The sequence below is a fragment of the Oncorhynchus nerka genome, linkage group LG20 (assembly GCF_034236695.1).
Source record: "Oncorhynchus nerka isolate Pitt River linkage group LG20, Oner_Uvic_2.0, whole genome shotgun sequence".
In the NCBI taxonomy this organism is placed as follows: Eukaryota; Metazoa; Chordata; class Actinopteri; order Salmoniformes; family Salmonidae; genus Oncorhynchus; species Oncorhynchus nerka.
The window spans coordinates 89,202,105-89,229,416 of NC_088415.1; the positions used below are offsets into that span (position 1 = coordinate 89,202,105).

Below are 27,312 nucleotides of genomic sequence, written 5' to 3' on the forward strand. Positions count from 1 at the left end.
AACAAAAACGGTTTTAAAAGGAGAAATGAGTGAAGAAAACAAAGATAGTAGAGAGATATGGAAGGGGGTGGGGTTGGAATAGGAGGAAATGGAGAATGAAAAGAGGAGGAGAGAAAGAGGGAGAAAAAGAGGGGGAGTGTGTGTGGAAAAGGAGTAAGCACAGAAGGCAAGAGCAATGACACCATAGAGATGAGATGGACATAAATCGATACATCACTTCATTTGGGGTTCGTTTTACTTTTTTGCAGATCACAAGGTTTTCGAGTCATCCTCTGAAAAGTAGGGTCCTTAAAAATAGACACATGGCTTAGCTTACTATCCTCCATTAACATTCCCACTGAGACAATATGAGCGAAAACAACAACCTCCTACCCTTTCAGTAACTCTGTCTACTTCGGTGTACAGGAAGTTGAGGTTCTGGTCAAAGTGCTGGTCCTTGAACACGCCTTTCCTGATCATCTGTGCAGGATAGAAAGATAATAGTTGGGGGTCAATTCCATTTCAAATGATTCCATTCAGGAACTAACCAGAAACTCAGAGTTTAGATTCTTCAGATTTAAAAAAAAATTGGAATTTCAATAACACTTCTGAATAAATTGTTTTTCTGCTGTAAAATGTCCCTTAGCAGGGTGAAGGGAGTGTTTCTGGATGGACCCTACAGTACAGTTAAATGTCCCGTAGCAGGGTGAAGGGAGTGTTTCTGGATGGACCCTACAGTACAGTTAAATGTCCCGTAGCAGGGTGAAGGGAGTGTTTCTGGATGGACCCTACAGTACAGTTAAATGTCCCTTAGCAGGGTGAAGGGAGTGTTTCTGGATGGACCCTACAGTACAGTTAAATGTCCCGTAGCAGGGTGAAGGGAGAGTTTCTGTGGTTGGTGGATTTGGTCTGACCTTGTTGGGCATCTTGCCCTTGAGGTCCATGGCGAGCTTAATCATGTGGTTGTTGGTTTTCCCTGGGAAAAGGATCTTGCCCGTGTACAGCTCATACAGAGTGCAGCCAACGGACCACATGTCGATGCCGTGGTCGTAAAGCTTCCCGATGACTGCAAGGACAGATAAAGGCTTTAGGAGACTTGGGTCAAACTATGGAAAATTAGTATGTTTGATGAGCGTTGTGTTCATAAGGGCACACAGTTTTCAAAAAGATTCAAAATGTTTTATAATGGGGGGGAAAGTAGTCCCCTCCCTATTTTACGCAGCTTTTCATTCCGTTTGGCGAGTTCTAAACACGACAGTTGAATATTTTCCCTTCAAGTTAAGACCTACAGCAGTGTTCTCCAACTGGTCGCGGAGAGCTGCTGCACTAATTCAACCAATCAAGGACTTGATGAGCAGGTGATCAGTTGAATATAACTGGGCTGGAGAAAAAGCCTGAACCCAGTAGCTCTCCAGGTCAAGGGTCGTGACAGGATAATAAAAAAAAAAAAAAGAACAGGAGGAGGAGAACAGAAAAAGAGAAGAGTAGGAAAAGACAAGAAGAGAGGAGTCTCACTAATCTCCGGCGCCCTGTAGAACCGGCTAACCAGGTAGGGAGTGATGTCATTCTCTGCCACGTGTGACGCTGAACCAAAGTCGCAGAGCTTGAGGATGGTTTTCGACTCGTTCACCTGTTGAAAACAAACCAATAAAAAAAATATATATATATATATATATATATATATATATATATATATATGCCACTTGACCTATATAAAAACTCCAGCCAACAGGTTTAAAAAGATCAAAGGTGACATCAAAGCCCTGTCAAACAGCACATTGTTCACACTGGGTGGGTTCAATTAGCACCGTGAAATAGCATATTGTTCACACTGGGTGGGTTCAATTAGCACCGTGAAATAGCATATTGTTTACACTGGGTGGGTTCAATTAGCACCGTGAAACAGCATATTGTTCACACTGGGTGGGTTCAATTAGCACCGTGAAATAGCATATTGTTCACACTGGGTGGGTTCAATTAGCTCCGTCAAACAGCATATTGTTCACACTGGGTGGGTTCAATTAGACTGAACTGAGGTCCACTCCCGTCATGTGACCGGGAGAAACTGGTAAGGGTAGAGTGCCCTGATCAAAACTGACAGTGATCTCCGCAAGCGGGTCATAATACCAACAAGGCATCATATCATGATGGATCGTTTGGAAATATACAACCTGCTATTAAAACATTAATTCTCCATTAAATGTTTGTTAAAATCTCTCTGGGGGCTACGGTGGGTTAGAGGTGACTGTCTCTCTGGGGGCTACGGTGGGTTAGAGGTGACTGTCTCTCTCTGGGGGCTACGGTGGGTTAGAGGTGACTGTCTCTCTCTGGGGGCTACGGTGGGTTAGAGGTGACTGTCTCTCTCTGGGGGCTACGGTGGGTTAGAGGTGACTGTCTCTCTCTGGGGGCTACGGTGGGTTAGAGGTGACTGTCTCTCTCTGGGGGCTACGGTGGGTTAGAGGTGACTGTCTCTCTCTGGGGGCTACGGTGGGTTAGAGGTGACTGTCTCTCTCTGGGGGCTACGGTGGGTTAGAGGTGACTGTCTCTCTCTGGGGGCTACGGTGGGTTAGAGGTGACTGTCTCTCTCTGGGGGCTACGGTGGGTTAGAGGTGACTGTCTCTCTCTGGGGGCTACGGTGGGTTAGAGGTGACTGTCTCTCTGGGGGCTACGGTGGGTTAGGAGGAGGTGACTGTCTCTCTCTGGGGGCTACGGTGGGTTAGAGGTGACTGTCTCTCTCTGGGGGCTACGGTGGGTTAGAGGTGACTGTCTCTCTCTGGGGGCTACGGTGGGTTAGAGGTGACTGTCTCTCTGGGGGCTGAGATGGGTTAGAGGTGACTGTCTCTCTTTGGGGGCTTAGGGTTAGAGGTGACTGTCTCTCTCTGGGGGCTACGGTGGGTTAGAGGTGACTGTCTCTCTCTGGGGGCTACGGTGGGTTAGAGGTGACTGTCTCTCTCTGGGGCTACGGTGGGTTAGAGGTGACTGTCTCTCTCTGGGGGCTACGGTGGGTTAGAGGTGACTGTCTCTCTCTGGGGCTTGGGTTAGAGGTGACTGTCTCTCTGGGGGCTACGGTCCATAGAGGTGACTGTCTCTCTCTGGGGCTACGGTGGGTTAGAGGTGACTGTCTCTCTCTGGGGGCTACGGTGGGTTAGAGGTGACTGTCTCTCTCTGGGGGCTACGGTGGGTTAGAGGTGACTGTCTCTCTCTGGGGGCTACGGTGGGTTAGAGGTGACTGTCTCTCTCTGGGGGCTACGGTGGGTTAGAGGTGACTGTCTCTCTCTGGGGGCTACGGTGGGTTAGAGGTGACTGTCTCTCTCTGGGGACTACGGTGGGTTAGAGGTGACTGTCTCTCTCTGGGGGGGAGGTGGGTTAGAGTGACTGTCTCTCTCTGGGGGCTACGGTGGGTTAGAGGTGACTGTCTCTCTCTGGGGGCTACGGTGGGTTAGAGGTGACTGTCTCTCTCTGGGGGCTACGGTGGGTTAGAGGTGACTGTCTCTCTCTGGGGGCTACGGTGGGTTAGAGGTGACTGTCTCTCTCTGGGGGCTACGGTGGGTTAGAGGTGACTGTCTCTCTCTGGGGGCTACGGTGGGTTAGAGGTGACTGTCTCTCTCTGGGGGCTACGGTGGGTTAGAGGTGACTGTCTCTCTCTGGGGGCTACGGTGGGTTAGAGGTGACTGTCTTTCTCTGGGGGCTACGGTGGGTTAGAGGTGACTGTCTTTCTCTGGGGGCTACGGTGGGTTAGAGGTGACTGTCTTTCTCTGGGGGCTACGGTGGGTTAGAGGTGACTGTCTTTCTCTGGGGGACTACGGTGGGTTAGATCAGTGACTGTCTTTCTCTGGAGAAAAAGCTGGGGTTAGAGCTGTCTCTCTGGGGCTACGGTGGGTTAGAGGTGACTGTCTGTCTCTGGGGGCTACGGTGGGTTAGAGGTGACTGTCTCTCTCTGGGGGAACTACGGTGGGTTAGAGGTGACTGTCTCTCTCTGGGGACTACGGTGGGTTAGAGGTGACTGTCTCTCTCTGGGGACTACGGTGGGTTAGAGGTGACTGTCTGTCTCTGGGGGCTACGGTGGGTTAGAGGTGACTGTCTCTCTGGGGGCTACGGTGGGTTAGAGGTGACTGTCTCTCTCTGGGGGCTACGGTGGGTTAGAGGTGACTTCTCTCTGTGGGTTAGATATTGTTCTCTGGGTGGGTTCAGGGGTTAGACTGTCTCTCTCTGGGGGGTTCTACGGTGGGTTAGAGGTGACTGTCTCTCTCTGGGGGCTACGCTCCGTTAAACAGTTAGAGTGAAATGACTGTCTCTCTCTGGGGGCTACGGTGGGTTAGAGGTGACTGTCTCTCTCTGGGGTTCACGGTGGGTTAGAGGTGACTGTCTCTCTCTGGGGGCTACGGTGGGTTAGAGGTGACTGTCTCTCTCTGACAGGATCTCGGGGGTTAGAGGTGACTGTCTCTCTCTGGGGGCTACGGTGGGTTAGAGGTGACTGTCTCTCTCTGGGGGCTACAACCTGTCTCTCTAAAACATTAATTGGGTTAAATGACTGTCTCTCTCTGGGGGCTACGGTGGGTTAGAGGTGACTGTCTCTCTGGGGGCTACGGTGGGTTAGAGGTGACTGTCTCTCTCTGGGGGCTACGGTGGGTTAGAGGTGACTGTCTCTCTCTGGGGGCTACGGTGGGTTAGAGGTGACTGTCTCTCTCTGGGGGCTACGGTGGGTTAGAGGTGACTGTCTCTCTCTGGGGGCTACGAGGTGACTGGGTTAGAGGTGACTGTCTCTCTCTGGGGGCTACGGTGGGTTAGAGGTGACTGTCTCTCTCTGGGGGCTACGGTGGGTTAGAGGTGACTGTCTCTCTCTGGGGGCTACGGTGGGTTAGAGGTGACTGTCTCTCTCTGGGGGCTACGGTGGGTTAGAGGTGACTGTCTCTCTCTGGGGGCTACGGTGGGTTAGAGGTGACTGTCTCTCTGGGGGCTACGGTGGGTTAGAGGTGACTGTCTCTCTCTGGGGGTGGGTTAGAGGTGACTGTCTCTCTCTGGGGGCTACGGTGGGTTAGAGGTGACTGTCTCTCTCTGGGGGCTACGGTGGGTTAGAGGTGACTGTCTCTCTCTGGGGGCTACGGTGGGTTAGAGGTGACTGTCTCTCTCTGGGGGCTACGGTGGGTTAGAGGTGACTGTCTCTCTCTGGGGGCTACGGTGGGTTAGAGGTGACTGTCTCTCTCTGGGGGCTACGGTGGGTTAGAGGTGACTGTCTTTCTCTGGGGGCTACGGTGGGTTAGAGGTGACTGTGTCTCTGGGGGCTACGGTGGGTTAGAGGTGACTGTCTCTCTCTGGGGGCTACGGTGGGTTAGAGGTGACTGTCTCTCTCTGGGGGCTACGGTGGGTTAGAGGTGACTTCTCTCTGTGGGCTACGGTGGGTTAGAGGTGACTGTCTCTCTCTGGGGGCTACGGTGGGTTAGAGGTGACTGTCTCTCTCTGGGGACTACGGTGGGTTAGAGGTGACTGTCTCTCTCTGGGGGCTACGGTGGGTTAGAGGTGACTGTCTCTCTCTGGGGGCTACGGTGGGTTAGAGGTGACTGTCTCTCTCTGGGGGCTGTCTCTCTCTGGGGACGGTGGGTTAGAGGTGACTGTCTCTCTCTGGGGGCTACGGTGGGTTAGAGGTGACTGTCTCTCTCTGGGGGCTACGGTGGGTTAGAGGTGACTGTCTCTCTCTGGGGGCTACGGTGGGTTAGAGGTGACTGTCTCTCTCTGGGGGCTACGGTGGGTTAGAGGTGACTGTCTCTCTCTGGGGGCTACGGTGGGTTAGAGGTGACTGTCTCTCTCTGGGGGCTACGGTGGGTTAGAGGTGACTGTCTCTCTCTGGGGGCTACGGTGGGTTAGAGGTGACTGTCTCTCTCTGGGGTGGGTTAGAGGTGACTGTCTCTCTCTGGGGGCTACGGTGGGTTAGAGGTGACTGTCTCTCTCTGGGGGCTACGGTGGGTTAGAGGTGACTGTCTCTCTCTGGGGGCTGACTGTCTCTCTCTGGGGGCTACGGTGGGTTAGAGGTGACTGTCTCTCTCTGGGGGTTACGGTGGGTTAGGTGGGTTAGAGGTGACTGTCTCTCTCTGGGGGCTACGGTGGGTTAGAGGTGACTGTCTCTCTCTGGGGCTACGGTGGGTTAGAGGTGACTGTCTCTCTCTGGGGGCTACGGTGGGTTAGAGGTGACTGTCTCTCTCTGGGGGCTACGGTGGGTTAGAGGTGACTGTCTCTCTCTGGGGGCTACGGTGGGTTAGAGGTGACTGTCTCTCTCTGGGGCTACGGTGGGTTAGAGGTGACTGTCTCTCTCTGGGGGCTACGGTGGGTTAGAGGTGACTGTCTCTCTCTGGGGGCTACGGTGGGTTAGAGGTGACTGTCTCTCTCTGGGGGCTACGGTGGGTTAGAGGTGACTGTCTCTCTCTGGGGGCTACGGTGGGTTAGAGGTGACTGTCTCTCTCTGGGGGCTACGGTGGGTTAGAGGTGACTGTCTCTCTCTGGGGGCTACGGGGTGACTGTCTCTCTCTGGGGGCTACGGTGGGTTAGAGGTGACTGTCTTTCTCTGGGGGCTACGGTGGGTTAGAGGTGACTGTCTTTCTCTGGGGGCTACGGTGGGTTAGAGGTGACTGTCTTCTCTGGGGGCTACGGTGGGTTAGAGTGACTGTCTCTCTGGGGGCTACGGTTAGGTGTCTCTCTCTCTGGGGGTTAGAGACTGTCTTTCTCTGGGGGCTACGGTGGGTTAGAGGTGACTGTCTTTCTCTCTGGGGGCTGACTGGGGTTAGAGGTGACTGTCTTTCTCTGGGGCTCTCTCTGGGGGCTACGGTGGGTTAGAGGTGACTGTCTGTCTCTGGGGGCTACGGTGGGTTAGAGGTGACTGTCTCTCTCTGGGGACTACGGTGGGTTAGAGGTGACTGTCTCTCTGGGGGCTACTGGGGTGACTGTCTCTCTCTGGGGGCTGGGTTAGAGGTGACTGTCTCTCTCTGGGGTTACTACGGTGGGTTAGAGGTGACTGTCTCTCTCTGGGGGCTACGGTGGGTTAGAGGTGACTGTCTCTCTCTGGGGGCTACGGTGGGTTAGAGGTGACTGTCTCTCTCTGGGGACTACGGTGGGTTAGAGGTGACTGTCTCTCTCTGGGGACTACGGTGGGTTAGAGGTGACTGTCTCTCTGGGGACTACGGTGGGTTAGAGGTGACTGTCTCTCTCTGGGGTTAGAGGTGACTGTCTCTCTCTGGGGACTACGGTGGGTTAGAGGTGACTGTCTCTCTCTGGGGGCTACGGTGGGTTAGAGGTGACTGTCTCTCTCTGGGGACTACGGTGGGTTAGAGGTGACTGTCTCTCTCTGGGGACTACGGTGGGTTAGAGGTGACTGTCTCTCTCTGTGGGCTACGGTGGGTTAGAGGTGAATGTCTCTCTCTGGGGGCTACGGTGGGTTAGAGGTGACTGTCTCTCTCTGGGGGCTACGGTGGGTTAGAGGTGACTGTCTCTGGGGGCTACGGTGAGTTAGAGGTGACTGTCTCTGGGGGCTACGGTGGGTTAGAGGTGACTGTCTCTGGGGGCTACGGTGGGTTAGAGGTGACTGTCTCTGGGGGCTACGGTGGGTTAGAGGTGACTGTCTCTGGGGGCTACGGTGGGTTAGAGGTGACTGTCTCTGGGGGCTACGGTGGGTTAGAGGTGACTGTCTCTGGGGGCTACGGTGGGTTAGAGGTGACTGTCTCTGGGGCTACGATGGGTTAGAGGTGACTGTCTCTGGGGGCTACGGTGGGTTAGAGGTGACTGTCTCTGGGGGCTACGGTGGGTTAGAGGTGACTGTCTCTCTCTGGGGGCTACGGTGGGTTAGAGGTGACTGTCTCTCTCTGGGGGCTACGGTGGGTTAGAGGTGACTGTCTCTCTCTGGGGACTACGGTGGGTTAGAGGTGACTGTCTCTCTCTGGGGGCTACGGTGGGTTAGAGGTGACTGTCTCTCTCTGGGGGCTACGGTGGGTTAGAGGTGACTGTCTCTCTCTGGGGCTACGGTGGGTTAGAGGTGACTGTCTCTCTCTGGGGGCTACGGTGGGTTAGAGGTGACTGTCTCTCTGGGGGCTACGGTGGGTTAGAGGTGACTGTCTCTCGGGGCTACGGTGGGTTAGAGGTGACTGTCTGTCTCTGGGGGCTACGGTGGGTTAGAAGTGATTGTCTCTCTCTGGGGGCTACGGTGGGTTACAGGTGACTGTCTCTCTCTGGGGGCTACGGTGGGTTACAGGTGACTGTCTCTCTCTGGGGACTACGGTGGGTTAGAGGTGACTGTCTCTCTCTGGGGACTACGGTGGGTTAGAGGTGACTGTCTCTCTCTGGGGACTACGGTGGGTTAGAGGTGACTGTCTCTCTCTGGGGACTACGGTGGGTTAGAGGTGACTGTCTCTCGGGGCTACGGTGGGTTAGAGGTGACTGTCTCTCTGGGGGCTACGGTGGGTTACAGGTGACTGTCTCTCTCTGGGGGCTACGGTGGGTTACATGTGACTGTCTCTCTCTGGGGGCTACGGTGGGTTAGAGGTGACTGTCTCTCTGGGGGCTACGGTGGGTTAGAGGTGACTGTCTCTCTCTGGGGGCTACGGTGGGTTAGAGGTGACTGTCTCTCTGGGGGCTACGGTGGGTTAGAGGTGACTGTCTCTCTCTGGGGGCTACGGTGGGTTAGAGGTGACTGTCTCTCTCTGGGGGTTACGGTGGGTTAGAGGTGACTGTCTCTGGGGACTACGGTGGGTTAGAGGTGACTGTCTCTGGGGACTACGGTGGGTTAAAGGTGACTGTCTCTGGGGCTACGGTGGGTTACAGGTGACGTACCAGGATATTGTCAGGTTTGATGTCAGCGTGAAGGATGTTGCAGCGTTTGAGCAGCTTCAGGGCCAAGAAGAGCTGCTGGCTGTAGGAGCGCACCGCCTTGATGTGGAGGCCCACGTCTTTGCCATACTTCTTCAGCACCTCGCGCAGGTTCATACTGAGGAGAGAGAGTAGAGAGACACCACATACAATATTAGGGGTGAGTCACAAAATGGCACCCTATTCACTAAATACTGCCGACATTGCTTGTCCAAATATTTATATATCCATTCTTTTAGATGTGTGTGTTGTTGTGAAATTGTTAGATATTACTGCCCTGTTGGAGCTAGAAACACAAGCATTTCGTTCCACCCGCAATAACATCTGCTAAAACACGTGTAGGTGACCAATAAAATATGATCGATTTTAGCGCACTACTTCTAACCACAGAAGAAGAAGAAGAAGTAGTTCACTATGTAGGGAATATGGAGCCATTTCAGACAGTTTAGTAATCCGTCTTCACTAAAAATAATTGAGATGCTGGTTACAACGAAAACAATATCTACTCTAGAGGTAAAACACGGGACAGAGTTAGACTGGATATTGCCAGCGACCTCACGATACTTTTGTATTTTACATTACTCTATTGTCGGAATTTAAAAAAAATCAAACAGAAAAGTATTGATCCTTTTTTACCTAATTTTACCCAAGACAATGTGCTGTAGGATGTTGGTACCCAGCCACGCGCTCTCTCTCTCTCTCTCTCGCTCTCCTCACTGAATGAATGACAAATGGATGAATGGGCGATAATTGTGCACTTCACACAATTGAATTTAAATAACTGGATGACGAGGGTGAAGAGGTTGATTTAGAACACCTATAGTGTAATAATGAGTGTGTGTGTTATGCCTATTGATAAGCGTTGGCACTCATGTTAATAATTTGAACGCTCACCTTGAGGCTTGATACCATTCTATTTTATGTAAACAATTGTAAAAAAATAAAAAGCTTTTACAAGACATTTTATTTAATATAACTCTATTACTAATCAAATTAATTGTAAGGGAAATTACATGAAATGCTGTTTGTTGCAGTAGGCCTTTAGAATAATGCAAAACATATCCTGGACTCTTAAGTTGATGAACAGGAAGTAAAACGATGAACAGGAAGTAAAACGATGCCAGTCAGGCGGCACAGCTGGCCCATCGAAACTACACAATAAAAGATACCGAAACTCATTTTACACACGACAGTTAGCCTATAGACCAGATTCATTTCACAGTACTCTGACGAGTGACAATATTAGGCCTATCAGCTGTCAAATTGTACATGAAGAAAACGGGCCAATCTTGTCATTTACAAATGCATAGAATGGAGAATGACAAAACCTTCTTCAGAGTCACATGCAGGAAAAAACACATTTTGATTTCTATACAGTATCAGAAAGAACATATTCTGCCGTTTCTATGACATTTACCTCTGTCAAATAACTCTCATAATTCAAGAGGTGCAGCTCTATTTCCAAATGTCACATTTTCAAAGAATATACGTGCGGTCCCTGTATTCAGCACATGACCCCCCCACGCAGCAGCATTGCTTTGGCTACTAAGCAAAAACAAATAACATTAAACTTAAAAATATGCTATTTATTTAGGCAATTAATCCTTTACAATTGTTCATGCACTGGTGCCTTTGTTAAGGAATATATAGCAAATAATTTCACCTGAGCACCTAGCTGGTTATATTATCTTTTTTATTTTGTCAAAAGCAGCTGTAACTGGACTTTATTAATTATTATAACTCTATTACTAATTTAACCTACAAAATTTAATTACAAAATAAAGTTGATACAATTAAAAACATTACTGTAATCCATTTTAAGGGAAACTAAAATAGGCTATAGGCTTTTTCTTTCTAGGACAAAACATATCCTTGACTATAAAAAAAAACAAATAACTATTGTTGTAATTTTTTGTTTAAAATTGATATAGTTCCACAAATATCTCTTCATGCAACTAATCCTTTACAATAGTTGATGCACTATTTATCATGCGTTGTTGCTTATGTTTCAGCACCTTGTGGGTTGATATGCATCTGATGCTAAAGGAGATGACCGGCAACGTTCTCTAGCGGGTACCTGTAGGATGAAAGGCCAGGCGGTTCTAGTGTTTAAAAAGAACAAGCTATAGGATGAGAAATACTGGAAGAAGAAGAAAAAGAAGAAAAATCGATATTTGGGAGTCACAGTATTGATATAAAATGGGCAAAAATAATACCACCATTCCATATCGATTTCCCCCATCCCCAGGACAGAGAGCAGCCGACTCCCTCAGACTTCAAAACAGCCTCTTTGCGTCAATAAGACCACCTCTTTTCAGACTCCATCTCCAGCAGCTAAGGCTTTTACAACAAAAAATGATCACTTGAAACCACATTCTTTAACACAGGGAGAGCAAACCTATGCGCAAGGGGCCCACCTTGGGGTGACCGTATTGCCGCCACACCGGCGGTAATTACCTTGTTGAGTCAAGGTAATTAAGCTTCTCCAAGCTCTGATGCCGCTGCTGGTCATTAGTAGCCTACCAAACTTGTGAACTGCCTGGTACCCAGCACTCTATTGTCCCTCTAATCACTCTGACGTCAATGTAAATGTAATGGAACGTCTAATTAAGCACTTTATGAGAGTCCATGAGCTCATGTTGCGCAACATCTCTACAGGCTGTGCAATTGTGCAAGAAAACAGAGTGATGGCCTCTACTAAAAAGAGGATCATGCAGCATTAAAAATCAAAACATATAGCCCAACATTTGTAGAACAACTAAAATGATGATTAATTTAGAGTTATTAATGTATAAGAATACCTATTTATTTGTTAACCGCTCAACACAACTCAGCATTCCCTCCAATCGTTTGGAGAAAATATCCTTTATTTTATTCAGCTTTGTTCAATTTTATTCTTAACTACTATAAAATAATGCCGGAATTCTAAGCAAATCTTGATCTTGCTGAATGAACTAGCGTAGCCCACATCCTTTTGGCATAGCCACATCAGGACAACTCAAGAGTATGCTATTCTGTTCTGAAATAGACTACATGTTCTTCAAATCATGCTTCTTAAAACCGGTCTAAAATAAATAAAATGGCTTCATTGTGAAGGTGTAGGCTATATTCAATTAATTGATTAGACTTTTTAAAATGTAGATGTTCAAAAGATCTGCATCAATGGCTTGAAGCCAGGAGATGCTAAATGTGTTCATTAATTAAGTCGATTACCGTGAAACCGACAGTTATTTGCTTGACAATCACCGGCTGACAACCTTTCGTGACCGCAACAGCCCTAGGCCCACCCTGCCTATACAATGAGAAGGGAAACACTGTACTCAATCTAGGGGTGCCAGTAACCTGGAGGGTGGTACCTGAGAGGCTCGAAGACCAGGCACAGGTGCTGCTTGTGGTAGAAGTGTCGGAAGAGGCGCAGGCAGTGGAACTTGTCGTCAGGGTCGGCATCGTTGAGTTTCTTCAGGAACTCCAGTTCCTTGAGCCCAGTCTTCTGCCTATTGGGACAAAGAGACCACTTCGATGAGTCTAAAGTCATGGACACACTGGTGTGCCAGTAGTACAGGTCCCCCTGGAGAGCTATTGGGTGGACAGTGTTTTGGTTCCAGCCCTGCTCTGACACACCTGACTCAGATAATAATAAGTACAGGTTAGTGGAATATGGTGTGTTCGAGCAGGGCTATAACAAAAAGCCTGTACAATATCTACCCACAATAGTAACTGAGGTAGACATGTAACTAGGAACACAGTGACAGATACAGTAACAGCAGTGTAAGTGATGAGTCAATAGTAACTGAGGTAGACATGTAACTAGGAATACAGTGACAGATACAGTAACAGCAGTGTAAGTGATGAGTCAATAGTAGCTGAGGTAGACATGTAACTAGGAATACAGTGACAGATACAGTAACAGCAGTGTAAGTGATGAGTCAATAGTAGCTGAGGTAGACATGTAACTAGGAATACAGTGACAGATACAGTAACAGCAGTGTAAGTGATGAGTCAATAGTAGCTGAGGTAGACATGTAACTAGGAATACAGTGACAGATACAGTAACAGCAGTGTAAGTGATGAGTCAATAGTAGCTGAGGTAGACATGTAACTAGGAATACAGTGACAGATACAGTAACAGCAGTGTAAGTGATGAGTCAATAGTAGCTGAGGTAGACATGTAACTAGGAATACAGTGACAGATACAGTAACAGCAGTGTAAGTGATGAGTCAATAGTAGCTGAGGTAGACATGTAACTAGGAATACAGTGACAGATACAGTAACAGCAGTGTAAGTGATGAGTCAATAGTAGCTGAGGTAGACATGTAACTAGGAATACAGTGACAGATACAGTAACAGCAGTGTAAGTGATGAGTCAATAGTAGCTGAGGTAGACATGTAACTAGGAATACAGTGACAGATACAGTAACAGCAGTGTAAGTGATGAGTCAATAGTAGCTGAGGTAGACATGTAACTAGTGAATAATAGTAGCAGTGACAGATACAGTAACAGCAGTGTAAGTGATGAGTCAATAGTAGCTGAGGTAGACATGTAACTAGGAATACAGTGACAGATACAGTAACAGCAGTGTAAGTGATGAGTCAACAAAAAAATGAGTGCAAAATAAAAAAGGGTCAACGCAGATAGTTAAATAGTTAACCAAACCGAACTAATTATTAACTAGTCTTATGGCTTGGGGGTAGAAGAAGCTGTTCAGGGAACAGTTGCGGCAGCAGAGAGAATAGTCTAGGACATGGGTGGCTAGAGTCTGACAATTTTTAGGGCCTTCCCCTGGTATAGGAGGTCCTGGATGGCAAGGAGCACTGTACTGGGCTGTACACTCTACCCTCGGTGGCGCCTTGTGGTCGGATGCCAAGCAGTTGCCATACCAGGCGGTGATGCAGCCAGTCAAGATGCTCTCAATGGCGCAGCTGTGGAACCTTTTGAGGATCTGAGAGCCAAAGCAAAATCTTCTCATCCTCCTGAGGGGGCGTTGTCATGCCCTCTTCACGACTGTTGGCGTATGTGGACCATGATAGATCCTTTGTGATGTGGACACAGTAACTTGAAGCTCTCGACCCGCTCCACTACAGCCACGTCGATGTGAATGGGAGCGTGCTCCGTTTCCTGTAGTCCACGATCAGCTCCTTTGTCTTGCTGACGTTGAGGGAGAGGATGTTGTCCAGGCACCACACTGCCAGGTCTCTGACCTCCTCCCAATATGCTAGCTCATCATCTGTGATCAGGCCTACCACTATCGTGTCATCGGTAAACTTAATGGTGTCGGGTGTTTTGCGTGGCCACGCAGTAGTGGGTGAACAGGGAGTACAGGAGGGGACTAAGCACGGACCCCTGAGGGGCCCCCGTGGTGGATGTGTTGTCGCCTACCCTCACCTATTTCTCTAAGGTATTTTTCGTAATGTGTCAGACCCCAGGAAGACTAGCTGTCGCCATTGGCGTCCGCTAATGGGGATCCTAAATAAACTAAACAACCTGGGGCGGCCCGTCAGGAAGTCCAGAATCCAGTTGCAGAGGGAGGTGTTTTAATCCCAGGGTCCTTAGCTTAGTGATGAGCTTGGTGTTTAACGCTGAGCAACAGCAGGTAGTATCTCCCCAGTTTCAAAATGTTTTCTGCCTACAGAACCGGGTCCAAGACTAGCTATTGGTAAACGAAAACTCACATGAGCTCGTTGTTCCGAATGATCTTAATAGCAACCTCCTGGCTGGCGCGGGCCACGTCACGGGCTCGGATGACGTTGCTGAACACGCCCTGCCCCGTGTAGCCGTACACACTGTACCGCTTGTCCAGTTTCTCCCCGATATTGAGTCCTGTCAAATAGCAAAAGACATTGAATGTATTAGCTAATTGGTTATGAATTTATTTTATTTTACCTTTATTTAACCAGTCAAGTCAGTTTAAGAACAAATTCTTATTTTCAATGACGGCCTAGGAACAGTGGGTTAACTGCCTGTTCAGGGGCAGAACGACAGATTTGTACCTTGTCAGCTCGGGGATATGAACTCGCAACCTTTCGGTTGCTAGCCCAACGCTCTAACCACTAGGCTACCCTGCCGCCCCAATAAGTAGGGATTGACCTTAAGCGTTTCCCTGTTGCCTGGGGAAAGTAAACAAAAACGGCAAAGAATTCCAGTAGGCCTAAAACAGATCTTTATGGTTCATTCCCATTGTTTAGGTGAAAGACTGACAATTTATGGGATTCATGGCAGCCGGGCAAGTGAGCTTGCTCTATGGTTGCGCCATTAGGAAGAATAAAATTAAAAACATAATTCCAGTAGCCTAACACACACTATTTTTTGCTACACTGGAAGGAAGAGTAACTTTTGGTCAATGCGAGCAGAATGCTAGCCACAATATCCTTTTGCTCTCAGGCGTGAGCTGCGTGTCGAAATCTTGAAAATAGAACCAGAACTGAATATTATGCTCAAAACAGAGCCGGCACGGTTACGCTCAGGACTTGTTGAACTGAACAGGAGCGTCTCACGCTAAGCAAAAGTTACGCGTCCGATGTAGCAGGCGAGTAAAACAGATTGTCTGATCCTCCTTGTTGTTTGAATTAGTGACCAACAAGAAATTTTCGGGCAAATCAAAGTTTATTGGTCACAGATGTTAAAGCAGCTGCAGCGAAATGCTTGTTCCTCTAAAAGTAAATATCTAGCAGTAAAAAAAATATTAAATAAAAACACACAGACATTAAGAAATATCAAAACACGCCATGTCAGAGACTGGAATATAAATAAACATCTAACATAAAATATTAAAACACAACATGTAAAGGGTTAGATCCATGTTTCATGAGCTGAAATAAAAGATCCCAGAAATATTCCATCCGAACAAAAATCTTATTTGGGTAGGGTGCTGAGGAGTATTTCTGTCTGTAATAAAGCCCTTTTGTAGGGAAAAACTCATTCTGATTCTCATTCTCACCCCTCATTGGGTGCCCTCCAAGGCCCACCCACGGCTGCACCTCTGCCCAGTCATGTGAAATCCATAGATTAGGGCCTAAGGAATTCATTTCAATTGACTGATTTCCTTATATGAACTGTAACTCAGTAAAATGTTAGAAATTGTTGCATGTTGCGTTTTATATTTTTTGTTCAGTAGTGATTCATGAATGAATAAGCTAACAAACAAATGAAGGAACAAAATAAGGAAGGAGCTTTAATTCCAAATGGGACTTACGGTAGTATCCCTCTGCGTCTGTCCAGTTGTCTCGGAGGTTGGGGTTCTCCTTGAAGTCCTTCCCGATACCTGCTGCTCGAAACCTTGCACTCTGCAGTGGCCACAAATCACTTAGTGTTAGTATGACGGGAAACCAATGGTTTTTCCCAATGTTATTTTTTTTTTTCCCTTTCAAGAAATCAGTTATTATTCTGATGGGAATATGTGCTTGATTGAGCTTGCCTGGCGCAATGGAACCAAAGGAACAGTCCCAAAAGTGCAAATGCTGTCCATCTGGCACCCCATGCAGGCCCATTTAAATGCTCATTTGAACCAAGGTCTGACTGTCAGGCTACAATACAAAACCACAGTTGAGGTGGTATTCTGACTTGAGATTGACGCGCCTAACTTTTGGTCCCGCACTGACATTAACAAATGATTTACGCTTAAAGTCCCAACTTGCGAGCTTATCCCGACAAGCAGTTCTGTGTCGCCTCACAGAAAGGTCACCAGAGAAAACGCTGTGGCCCGGTCTAAAGTTACCAGCTGACAGACTCGTGTTTGGGACAGTAAAAATACAAGGGCGCCCCGAGACACGGATACCACTCTTAGCAACCCTATCTGACAGGATCCTATTCCATAGACAACTTCATAAAAAAAAGAAAAAAATTAAAAAAAGAAAGTTGAAGACACATTGGCACAAGTCATGGTGGTCAGATTCCAAACAAAGCAATGGAATCAAAGCAACAGGAGGAGTACTCACGTCAAAGTAGGCGGCGAACATGTCATCCGATTCAGTAAACATGTCGGGGCCGGAAGGTTTTTTGGGGTTGGTTCCTTCTAGGAAAGAAATGGGCTCGAGTTTAAGATCAAGCACGGTTAATCTGTAAAAGCATCTTGACAACTGCTGATGTCAATATGACTTTAAAAATATATATTTCATTGATTAAGAAGACAAGAGTACATGAGAAATTAACATCATAATAATAAGTAATTGAGTAATAGACTTTTGAACTATATTTGAAAAAGGGTAGCCTAGTGGTTAGTGGTTAGAGCGTTGGACTAGTAACCGGAAGGTTGCAAGTTCATACCCCCGAGCTGACATATATATATATATATTTCATTGATTAAGAAGTCAAGAGTACATGAGAAATTAACATCATAATAATAAGTAATTGAGTAAGACTTATGAACTATATTTGAAAAATCGATCAATGTCCAGGAAGTCTGGTGGGTAGGAGCGTTGGGCCAGTAACCGAAAGATTGCTGGATCAAATCCCCGAGCTGACAAGGTAAAAAAATCTGTTGTTCTGTCCCTAAGCAAGGCAGTTAACCCACTGTTCCCCGGGTGCTGAAGACTTGGATTAAGGCAGCCCCCCCCGCACCTCTCTGATTCGGAGGGGTTGGGTTAAATGCTTAAGACACATTTCAGTTGAATGCATTCAGTTGTACAACTGACTAGGTATCCCCTTTCCACTTCTGAATCACTACTACTAAGCTGACGACGACGACTCCTACTACTACTGTATCAGACAAACATGCCGAGTGCTGCTGTTTCTGCTACTACTGTATCAGACAAACATGCCGAGTGCTGCGGTTTCTGCTACTACTGCATCAGACAAACATCCCGAGTGCTGCTGTTTCTGCTACTACTGCATCAGACAAACATCCCGAGTGCTGCTGTTTCTGCTACTACTGTATCAGACAAACATCCCGAGTGCTGCCGTTTCTGCTACTACTGTATCAGACAAACATCCCGAGTGCTGCTGTTTCTGCTACTACTGTATCAGACAAACATCCCGAGTGCTGCTGTTACTGCATCAGACAAACATCCCGAGTGCTGTGGTTGCTGCTACTACTGTATCAGACAAACATCCCGAGTGCTGTGGTTGCTGCTACTACTGTATCAGACAAACATCCCGAGTGCTGCTGTTTCTGCTACTACTGTATCAGACAAACATCCTGAGTGCTGTGGTTGCTGCTACTACTGTATCAGACAAACATCCCGAGTGCTGCTGTTTCTGCTACTACTGTATCAGACAAACATCTCGAGTGCTGTGGTTGCTGCTACTACTGTATCAGTCAAACATCCCGAGTGCTGTGGTTGCTGCTACTACTGTATCAGACAAACATCCTGAGTGCTGCGGTTGCTGCTACTACTGTATCAGACAAACAACCACCTGGGTCAGACACTTCATAGTATTTAACAACAGAGTAATCTATGGTTTCCATAATGTACCAAGCGAAGATCAATTAGTTGAAAGTATTTAACATAGGTCTATGTCTTAGTTGACAGGTCTGATGTACACACACACACACACACTTATATACAGCACATATGTTTACCATCTTTCTCCTGTTCGATGAGGTTGTGCTTAGCCTTGATGTTTTCTTCAAAGGTGTCCACGTTTTCCCGCTCGTACTCTTTGACGTCGGCCGTCACACGCTCCAGGATGTCGTCCGGCGAGGGCGAGCGGCTGCGCTGGCTGCTCTGCGGGCTGCCGGGCTCCGACATGTTACTGTCCTCGTTCCCTCCCTTGTACTTCTGTTCACAGAAAAATAAAACACACACGTCAGCAAAAATATGCAAGCACAGGCACGAGAATATGTATAAAAACAGACAATATTTATAAAAGTCGAGCAGAATCCCAAGACTTCCTTAATATGACAGATTGCGCACGAGCTGTTAACAAAGACACACCACATAGGATATTACAGTACCACAGATCACGTTGATAGGATAGTCACAATCAGAGCTCATCCAGTTTATTCTCTAGTGATTATAAACATGATACATTTTAAAATGTGCACCCTTTTCTAAATAATAAAAAAATAAAATTGTGCATACAAAATCATCTCTATATGGTCACAATTATTGGTATTCTTAGTGGTGTGCTGGGAGGGCCTACAGGAATTCTGGTTGTTGGTGGACAGGGAGAGAGAGCGAGAGAGGGAGGTTTGTGGATAGGCAGAGAGCGAGGTTGGTGGACAGGAAGAGTGAGAGAGGGGGGGGTTACATTTTCCAGGAATACAGAATACACTGCCCTCCCTCCCTCTCTGTCGCTCAGCCCAGCCTTCTTCCTGCCTACCGATGTAGTCATCTTACACAACAATCAGAAACGAACGTGATCAACACACCAGGACCCGATCAGCCAATCAAAAAGGTGGGCGTGCCATTAAGATTTTGAGTGACTCCCTTGGCACTAAGCAACACAACACCTGGGATTAGGGGTGTGGCCAGAGTATAGGCACTGCAGTGTCCAACGCCATTCAAATGGTTGAACTAACAATCAAGCAGCTGTGCCTGTCATTTTTGCATGCCGTGCATGACAATAGCCAATAAAGAAAGGTTAAAATACATATTGTAGCAACATGGCTGTGTGGCTCTGGTTAAGTTAGGTCGGCGCAGAGGGGATGATGATGATGATGACTATGACGTCATACGTCTTTTTACCCACCCGGACGATGGCCAGACGCTGTAGCCTCCGCTGTTCGATGAGAGCCTCCTCGTCGTCCTCATCCACATCGTAATCTTCCAGCCTATTACAGGACAAACCACGTCAACACACACATACAATGTGGTCGTCCACCCCACAACCATTGACAAAAGCTTATATTGCTAAAAAAAAAAAAAATGGCGTATGATTTAATTAATGACATTGAAATGGATTAATGTTGTATCATTTGTGTATGAACCATCCATTCAACACGTCTGAGGTAAACAGTAAGCAAATCAAATTAAAATCCCAAGTGAACTGCCTACACTTCATCTTCAGAGTCCTCCTTGTCGACCTTCATTCCCTCCGAGAGGCTGCCCTTGAACTTGTCCTCTCTGTCCCGGCTCAGTCTCTGCCTCCCCTCCTGGGATCTAGAACCCCACTGCGGCCTCCGTCCCATCCTGTCCCGATCCAATGACCTACGTAGAAGAGTCGCAGGAAAGAAAAGCAAAAGCCAGGTGCAATATGTAAGACTTCCCGATGTTCAACGGTCATTTCAATTAATGATATACAGTGCATTCGGAAAGTATTCAGACCCCTTCCCCTTTTTCCAAATTTTGTTACGATACAGCCTTATTCTAAAATGTATATATATATAAAAAATCATCAATCTACACACAATACCCCATAATGACAAAGTGAAAACAAGTTTACACATTTTAGCAAGCGCATTTAATAAAATAAACAAACAGAAATACCTTATTTACATAAGTATTCAGACCCTTTGCTATGAGACACGAAATTGAGCTCAGGTGCATCCTGTTTTCACAACTTGATTGGAGTCCACCTGTGGTAAATTCAATTGATTGGACATGATTTGGAAAGGCACACACACACACACAACCAATCAAAAGTAAGGACATACCGACTCATTTTTACCATTTTCGACATTGTAGAATAATAGTGACGACATCAAAACTATGAAATAACACATATGGAATCAAGTAGAAACACCCCCAAAAAAGTGTTAAATCTAAATATTTTATATTTGAGACTCTTCAAAGTAGCCAACCATTGCATTGCGCCCGCTTGGCATTCTCTCAACCAGCTTCATGAGGAAGTCACCTGGAATGCTTTTCCAACAGTTTTGAAGGAGTTTCCACATATGTTGAGCACTTGTTGGCTGCTTTTCCTTCACTCTGGGGTCCAACTCATCCCAAACCATCTCAATTGTGTTGAGGTCGGGTGATTGTGGAGGCCAGGTCATCCGATGCAGCAATCCTTCTTGGTCAAATAGCCCTTACACAGCCTGGAGGTGTGTTTTGGGTCATTGTACGGCTGAAAAACAAATGATATAGTCCCACCAAGCGCAAACCAGGTGGGATGGCGTATCGCTGCAGAATGAATACTATGGTAGCCATGCTGGTTAAGTGTGCCTTGAATTCTAAAAGACCAAATGGTGGACAAGGCGGTTGGAACCAAAAATCTCAAATTTGGACTCAGACCAAAAAACAGATTTCCACTGGCATAATGTCCATTGCTCGTGTTTCTTGGCCCAAGCAAGTCTCTTCTTATTGGTGTCCTTTAATAGTGGTTTCTTTGCAGCAATTTGACCACGAAGGCCTGATTCACACAGTCTCCTCTGAACAGTTGATGTTGAGATGTGTCTGTTACTTGAACTCTGAAGCATTTATTTGGGCTGCAACCTGAGGTGCAGTTAATTGCCGATTTCTGAGGCTGGTAACTATAAATTAACTTGTCCTCTGCAGCAGAGGTAACTCTGGGTCTTCCTTTCCTGTGGCAGTCCTCATTAGAGCTAGTTTCATCATAGCGCTTGATGGTTTTTGCGACTGCACGTGAAGAAACTTGAAAAAAAAATACAATCTTGAAATTTTCCGGATTGACTGACCTTCATGTCTTAAAGTAATGACGGACTCTCTTTGCTTTTTTGAGCTGTTATTGGACTTGGTCTTTTACCAAATAGGGCTATCTTCTGTATACCACCCCTACCTTGTCACAACACAACTGATTGGGACAAACACATTAAGAAGGAAAGAAACTCCACAAAGACACCTGTTAATTGAAATGCATTCCGGGTGACACTACCTCATGAAGCTACTTGAGAGAATGCCAAGTGTGTGCAAAGCTGTCATCAAGGCAAAGGGTGGCTACTTTAAAGAACCGTAAATATAAAACATATTTTGAAGGACCTCTCTCTCTCCCAAGTGGCACAGTGGTTTAAGGTAGTGCTAGCTGTGTCACTAGAGATCCTGGTTCGAGTCCAGGCTGTCGCAGCCGGCTGGGGTTAAGGGAGGGTTTGGCCGGCTGGGATGTTCTTGTCCCATCGCCCACTAGCGACTCCTGTGTCGGGCCTGCGCAAAGCACACATTGTGTCAAGAACAAGTGCAGCTTGACTGGGTTGTGTTTCGGAGGACGCACGGCTCTCGACCTTCGCCTCTCCCGAGTCCATACGGGAGTTGCGGCAATGGGACAATTAGATACCACAAAATTGGGGAGAAAAAGGGGTAAAATAATAAAATATATGTTTTTGATTTGTTTAACACTTTTTGATTACTACATCCATGTGTGTTAATTCATAGTTTTGATGTCTTCACTATTATTCTACAATGTAGAAAACTGTACAAATAAAGATAAACTCTGAAATGAGTAGGTGTCCAAACTTTTGCCTGGTACACAGTTGATAGTTCATGTCAGAGCAAAAACCATGCCATGAGGTCGAAGGAATTGTCTGTAGAGCCCCGAGACAGGATTGTGTCAAGGCAAAGATCTGGGGAAGGGTACCAAACTATTTCTGCAACATTGAAGGTCCCTCAGAACAGTGGCCTGGTGAACCACCAAGACTCTTCCTAGAGCTGGCTGCCCGGCCAAACTGAGAAATCAGGGTAGAAGGGTATTGGACAGGGAGATGACCAAGAACTCTGTGGTCACTCTGACAGAGCCCCAGAGTTCATCTGTGGAGATGGGAGAACATTCCAGAAGGACAACCATCTCTGCAGCACTCAACCAATCAGGCCTTTATGGTAGAGTGGCCAGACGGAAGCCAATCCTCAGTAAGAGGCACATGATTGCCCGCTTGGAGTTTGTCAAAAGGCACCTGAAAGACTCTAAGACCATGGGAAACAAGATTATCTGGTCTGATGAAACCAAGATTGAACTCTTTGGCCTGAATGCCAAGCGTCATGTCTGGAGGAAACCAGGCACCATCCTTACGATGAAGCATTGTGGTGGCAGCATCATGCTGTGGGTATGTTTTTCAGCAGGAGGGACTGGGAGACTAGCCAGGTTTGAGGGAAAGATGAACGGAGCAACATACAGAGACATCCTTGATGATAACCTGCTCCAGAGCGCTCAGGACCTCAGACTGGGGCGAAGGTTCACCTTCAGACAGGATAACGACCCTAAGCACACAGCCAAGACAACACAAGAGTGGCTTCAGGACAAGTCTCTGAATGTCCTTGAGTAACCCAGCCAGAGCCTGGACTTGAACCCCGATCTCCCTGAACATCTCTGGAGAGACCTGAAAATAGCTGTGCAACGACACTCCCCATCCAACCTGACAAAGCTTGAGAGGATCTGCAGAGAAGAATGAGAGAAACTCACCAAATAGAGGTGTGCCAAGCTTGTAGCGTCATATCAAAGAAGATTTGAGGATGTAATCACTGCCAAAGGTGCTTCAACAAAATACTGAGTGAAAGGGTCTGAATATTTATATAAATGTGCAAACATGAATTTTATTTGATCCATTGCAGAATAAGGCTGTAACGTAACAAAATGTGGAAAAAGTCAAGGTGTCTGAATACTTTCCGAATGCACTGTATAAAACTATTGAACCTTGAAGAAAAACATGATTAGGACGGCAGGTAAATGAGCAGTTAGAGCGTTGGGCCAGTAACCGAACGGTTGATGGTTCGAATACCCGAGCCAACAAGGTGAAGAATCTGTCAATGTGCCCTTGAGCAAGGCAAATAACCCTAACTTGCTCCAGTGGTGCCGTACCACTACAGCTGATCCTGTAAAACACCACACTTCACTGAACTGATCCTGTAAAACACCACATTTCACTGAACTGAACCTGTAAAACACCACATTTCACTGAACTGAACCTGTAAAACACCACACTTCACTGAACTGAACCTGTAAAACACCACATTTCACTGATCCTGTAAAACAACACACTTCACTGATCCTGTAAAACAACACACTTCACTGAACTGATCCTGTAAAACAACACATTTCACTGCACCTATCATACTGCTACGGCTGATCCTGTAAAACATCACATTTCACTGAACTGCTCCTGTAAAACAACACATTTCACTGAACTGCTCCTGTAAAACAACACATTTCACTGCACCTATCATACTGCTACGGCTGATCCTGTAAAACATCACATTTCACTGAACTGCTCCTGTAAAACAACACATTTCACTGAACTGCTCCTGTAAAACACCACATTTCACTGCACCTATCATACTGCTACGGCTGATCCTGTAAAACACCACATTTCACTGCACCTATCATACTGCTACGGCTGATCCTGTAAAACATCACATTTCACTGCACCTATCATACTGCTACGGCTGATCCTGTAAAACACCACATTTCACTGCACCTATCATACTGCTACGGCTGATCCTGTAAAACAACACATTTCACTGAACTGCTCCTGTAAAAAAACACACCTCACTGCACCTATCCGGTTCCGTGACAATACAATTAGAAGAAAATGATAACCTCAAAATAGGTAAGTTGCAACACTCCCCATTATATATATATGTATTTTTTTATTGTGAGTAAAGATTAAAATAAAGAATGACGTTTCGGTCCAAGTAGACCATCGGACAGAGAATCGGGATAGAATGACTTGTGTATTTTTAGACTCACAGACATATACACAACACAGGCGGAGACAGTACAGTTATCAGACATATTGGGACAAAAGTACCTCCACCCACCTCCTCCTGAATGGAGACCTGCTGCGTCTCCTGGGAGAGCAACACCTCCGCCTGAATGGTGAGCGGCTGAGCCGTCGCCGGGCACCTAGAGCTGCGCTGGCATCCCTACGGCCCCCCGCTTCGTCCTGGCTCCGAATCCTGAAGGTCACGCAGCAACAGGACAAGGGGTTACACATTCAATGTTCTCCATGCATTACCTAAAAAAAGGGGGTGCGATTTGATTTGGACACGATTCAATGTGTGGATGACGTAAACTGGACTATGTTTGGATGGGAATATCATGGCATGATGACACATGCCATCTTCCACATGGCAATTAAGTACTGGTTTTACGTCAACACTCCTTTCTTCTTCGCGGATTTTATCTGCTTCAGATTCTGCCGATAGACCCTTACAAAGACTCAATCATGGACACGCTTACTGACAGTTGTGGCTGCTTTGTATGGTGTATTGTTGTCTCTAACTTCTTGACCTTTGTGCTGTTGACTTTACCAAATAAGGTTTTTTACCATGTCATGTTGCTACCATGTCATGTTGCTACCATGCTGTGTTATGTTGTCGTCTTAGGTCTCTCTTTATGTAGTGTTGTGTCTCTCTTGTTGTGATGTGTGTTTTGCGCTATATTTACATTTATATTGTATTTCTTTATTATTTTTTTTATCCCAGGCCCCCATCCCAGCAGGAGGCCTTTTGCCTTTTGGTAGCCCATCATTGTAAATAATAATTTGTTCTTAACTGACTTGCCTAAAATAAAAGGTTAAATCAAATAAATCAAATAAATACTGGCTAAAGCAGCTGTCTACTTGCAATTAGAGAGTTGGGCTAGTAACTGAAAAGTCACCGGTGTTGAATACCCGAGTAGACAAGGTTGAGGTTGAGGTGCCCTTGAGCAAAGAACTTAACCCTAATTTGCTCCAGGGGCGCTGTACTACTATGGCTGACCTTGTAAAACAACACATTTTACTGCATCTATCCGGTGTATGTGACGATATAACATCTTGTTATTATTTTTAAATGAGATGTAGTTTTAAAATGTGAGCCCGGCCCTTTAACAAATCCTCGGTGTGGTGTCTAACACCACCGTATTCACTAGAAACCAAACGGTAGCTGAAACCAGCTGAAACGGAGAGGGACTAAGCTACATTTAACCCATAAGAAACACTACTATTCATTGTAAACTGTTTCGCTACAGTGTGAACTAATGAATACAGCCCCCAATGCTCATGGTCTATTCCAGCGGGAGAGTGGCAACCCCGAACCTAATAGTTTGTCACAATATGTTAACAGTAAATTAATTTGTGGAGAAGATATTGTGAGAAGATGCATCTCCTCCGTGAAAACAAAATTGCCTGTTTATCTGTATTAAACACAAAAGGCCAGATTTCTTAACTCATCAACTTGGATGTTTTTTTTGTGATGCGCGCGTGTGTGTGTGTGTGTGTGTGTGGGAATCGGCATGAGGCCAAACAATGTCTTGACCTGCCAGGTGAGAGTCTCAGTCGGTCCACCTCTCTCCTTTGACTCTCTGGGGGGCTCGGGTGGCCCCCTCTGAGTGGTGGCGGTGACCTGGCCCTTCGCTCGGCTCCAGTGGAGGCCCGGAGGTCCCGGCACTGTGATGGGGACTTACTGCGCTGCAGGTGGGAGGCAGGACCTATCGGCCTCCCTCGTAGGCCAGGAGAGCAGTTCTCATTCCCAGAGGAAGCGTCTTTGGCGGGGGACTTGATCGCCTTCTTGTGTTTGTCCTGGCTTTGTGCCTCTCTGCTTTGAGCCGGCAGGGAAGGCTGCTTGCTAGTGCCAGGAGGAGACTTGGACGCCTGTGCCCTTTCCTTGAAGCAATCTGCACTCCTGGAATGTCTCCTGTTGTCTCTATCCCTGGACGTGCTCAGTCCTCTCATCCGATCCTTGGTCTTGCCGTCCATCTTTCTCTTCCTGCCGTTTTTATTGGTATTGTTCTGCTTAGCTTTGCTGGCGTCTGTCGACTCTCGCTGGACTCTACCGGTGTCTTTAGCAGTCTGCGAGCCTGAGCCAGCCACGTGCCCTGTTGCCCCTTTCCGGAAGTGCTGCCCGTTGCACATCCTCTCCCCCTGAATCTCCCCATCCTCCTCCACCCCAGAGTGGTATCCCTGGAGTATGAGAGCCATGCCCGACTGTACCCCCCTGCCACCCTCAGTCATTTCACTGTCTAGCTCGGCTTGGATCAGGGCCCTCTGTTTCTCCAGCTCCTCCAGAAGCGCCATCTCATCGTCTTCCAGTCTCGGCGGCTTGGCGGAGGAAGAGTATGGGAAAGCGTTGTCGTCGCCACCGGTGGGGAAGCAGTCAGTCAAGGGGCCGTCTTTACGCTTGTGCTTTTTGTGCTTGTGCCGGTGCTTGTGGCGTCGCTCCTTGTCCTCAGGCGAAGACTGCTTGTGTCTCTTGTGTTTGCTACGGTGCCTGTGTTTCTTTTTCTTGGTCTTAGCTGAGGTCGCGGCGACCATGAGCGTCGACGAACTGGCCTCTGCCTTCCCTGCGCCTCCTTCCTCCTCTGACAGGTCCTGGTTTTCCTCTTCATTGCCACTCTCTGCTTTCTCTCCCCTGCACATGACAGGACATGGGAAGGAGTAATGTAACGATTAATCAACTGGAATGCTCCATGGTAATCGGTTCATTTGACAACTATTGCTGGTTTAATATACAACAACTAGTTGTGCAACTTGAGTGTTTCTCAGACCTTTCCTTGGGGACCCCCAGTCGTTTACACAATTTTGTTGCAGCTTGAACAAGCCCACCTGATTCAATTAGCTAGTCAGGGGCTTGATGTTTGGCAAGTTGAATCAGATGGTCTAGCTATTGATTATAGTAAACGGCTGGGGGTCTCGGCTAACCTTGTCCAGTATTTATCCTAGTTTCATTACCATAACATAGGC

At 47.1% G+C, this 27,312-nt stretch overlaps 1 protein-coding gene across 4 annotated transcripts in view; it reads right to left on the reverse strand.

The window, feature by feature from the left end:
- Positions 1-27,312, reverse strand: part of LOC115103359 (serine/threonine-protein kinase PRP4 homolog) — a 29,458-nt gene that overhangs the window by 1,875 nt on the left and 271 nt on the right. For 2 of the 4 annotated variants that reach the window (XR_010460271.1, XM_029624249.2), the window contains exons 2-14: positions 25,889-26,980; positions 24,410-24,547; positions 19,760-19,912; positions 19,455-19,536; positions 18,343-18,541; positions 16,760-16,836; positions 16,018-16,108; positions 14,498-14,645; positions 12,183-12,320; positions 8,791-8,944; positions 1,495-1,609; positions 894-1,045; positions 373-459 (exon numbers count right to left, since the gene is read on the reverse strand). Coding sequence is in view for 3 of the 4 variants with exons in the window: in XM_029624249.2 (XP_029480109.2) it covers positions 373-459; positions 894-1,045; positions 1,495-1,609; positions 8,791-8,944; positions 12,183-12,320; positions 14,498-14,645; positions 16,018-16,108; positions 16,760-16,836; positions 18,343-18,541; positions 19,455-19,536; positions 19,760-19,912; positions 24,410-24,547; positions 25,889-26,980 (2,626 nt within the window). In the remaining variant the exon portion in view is untranslated. The remainder of the gene's footprint in view (positions 1-372; positions 460-893; positions 1,046-1,494; positions 1,610-8,790; positions 8,945-12,182; positions 12,321-14,497; positions 14,646-16,017; positions 16,109-16,759; positions 16,837-18,342; positions 18,542-19,454; positions 19,537-19,759; positions 19,913-24,409; positions 24,548-25,888; positions 26,981-27,312) is intronic. The other 2 variants (XM_029624251.2, XM_029624252.2) reach the window with 2 other exon arrangements.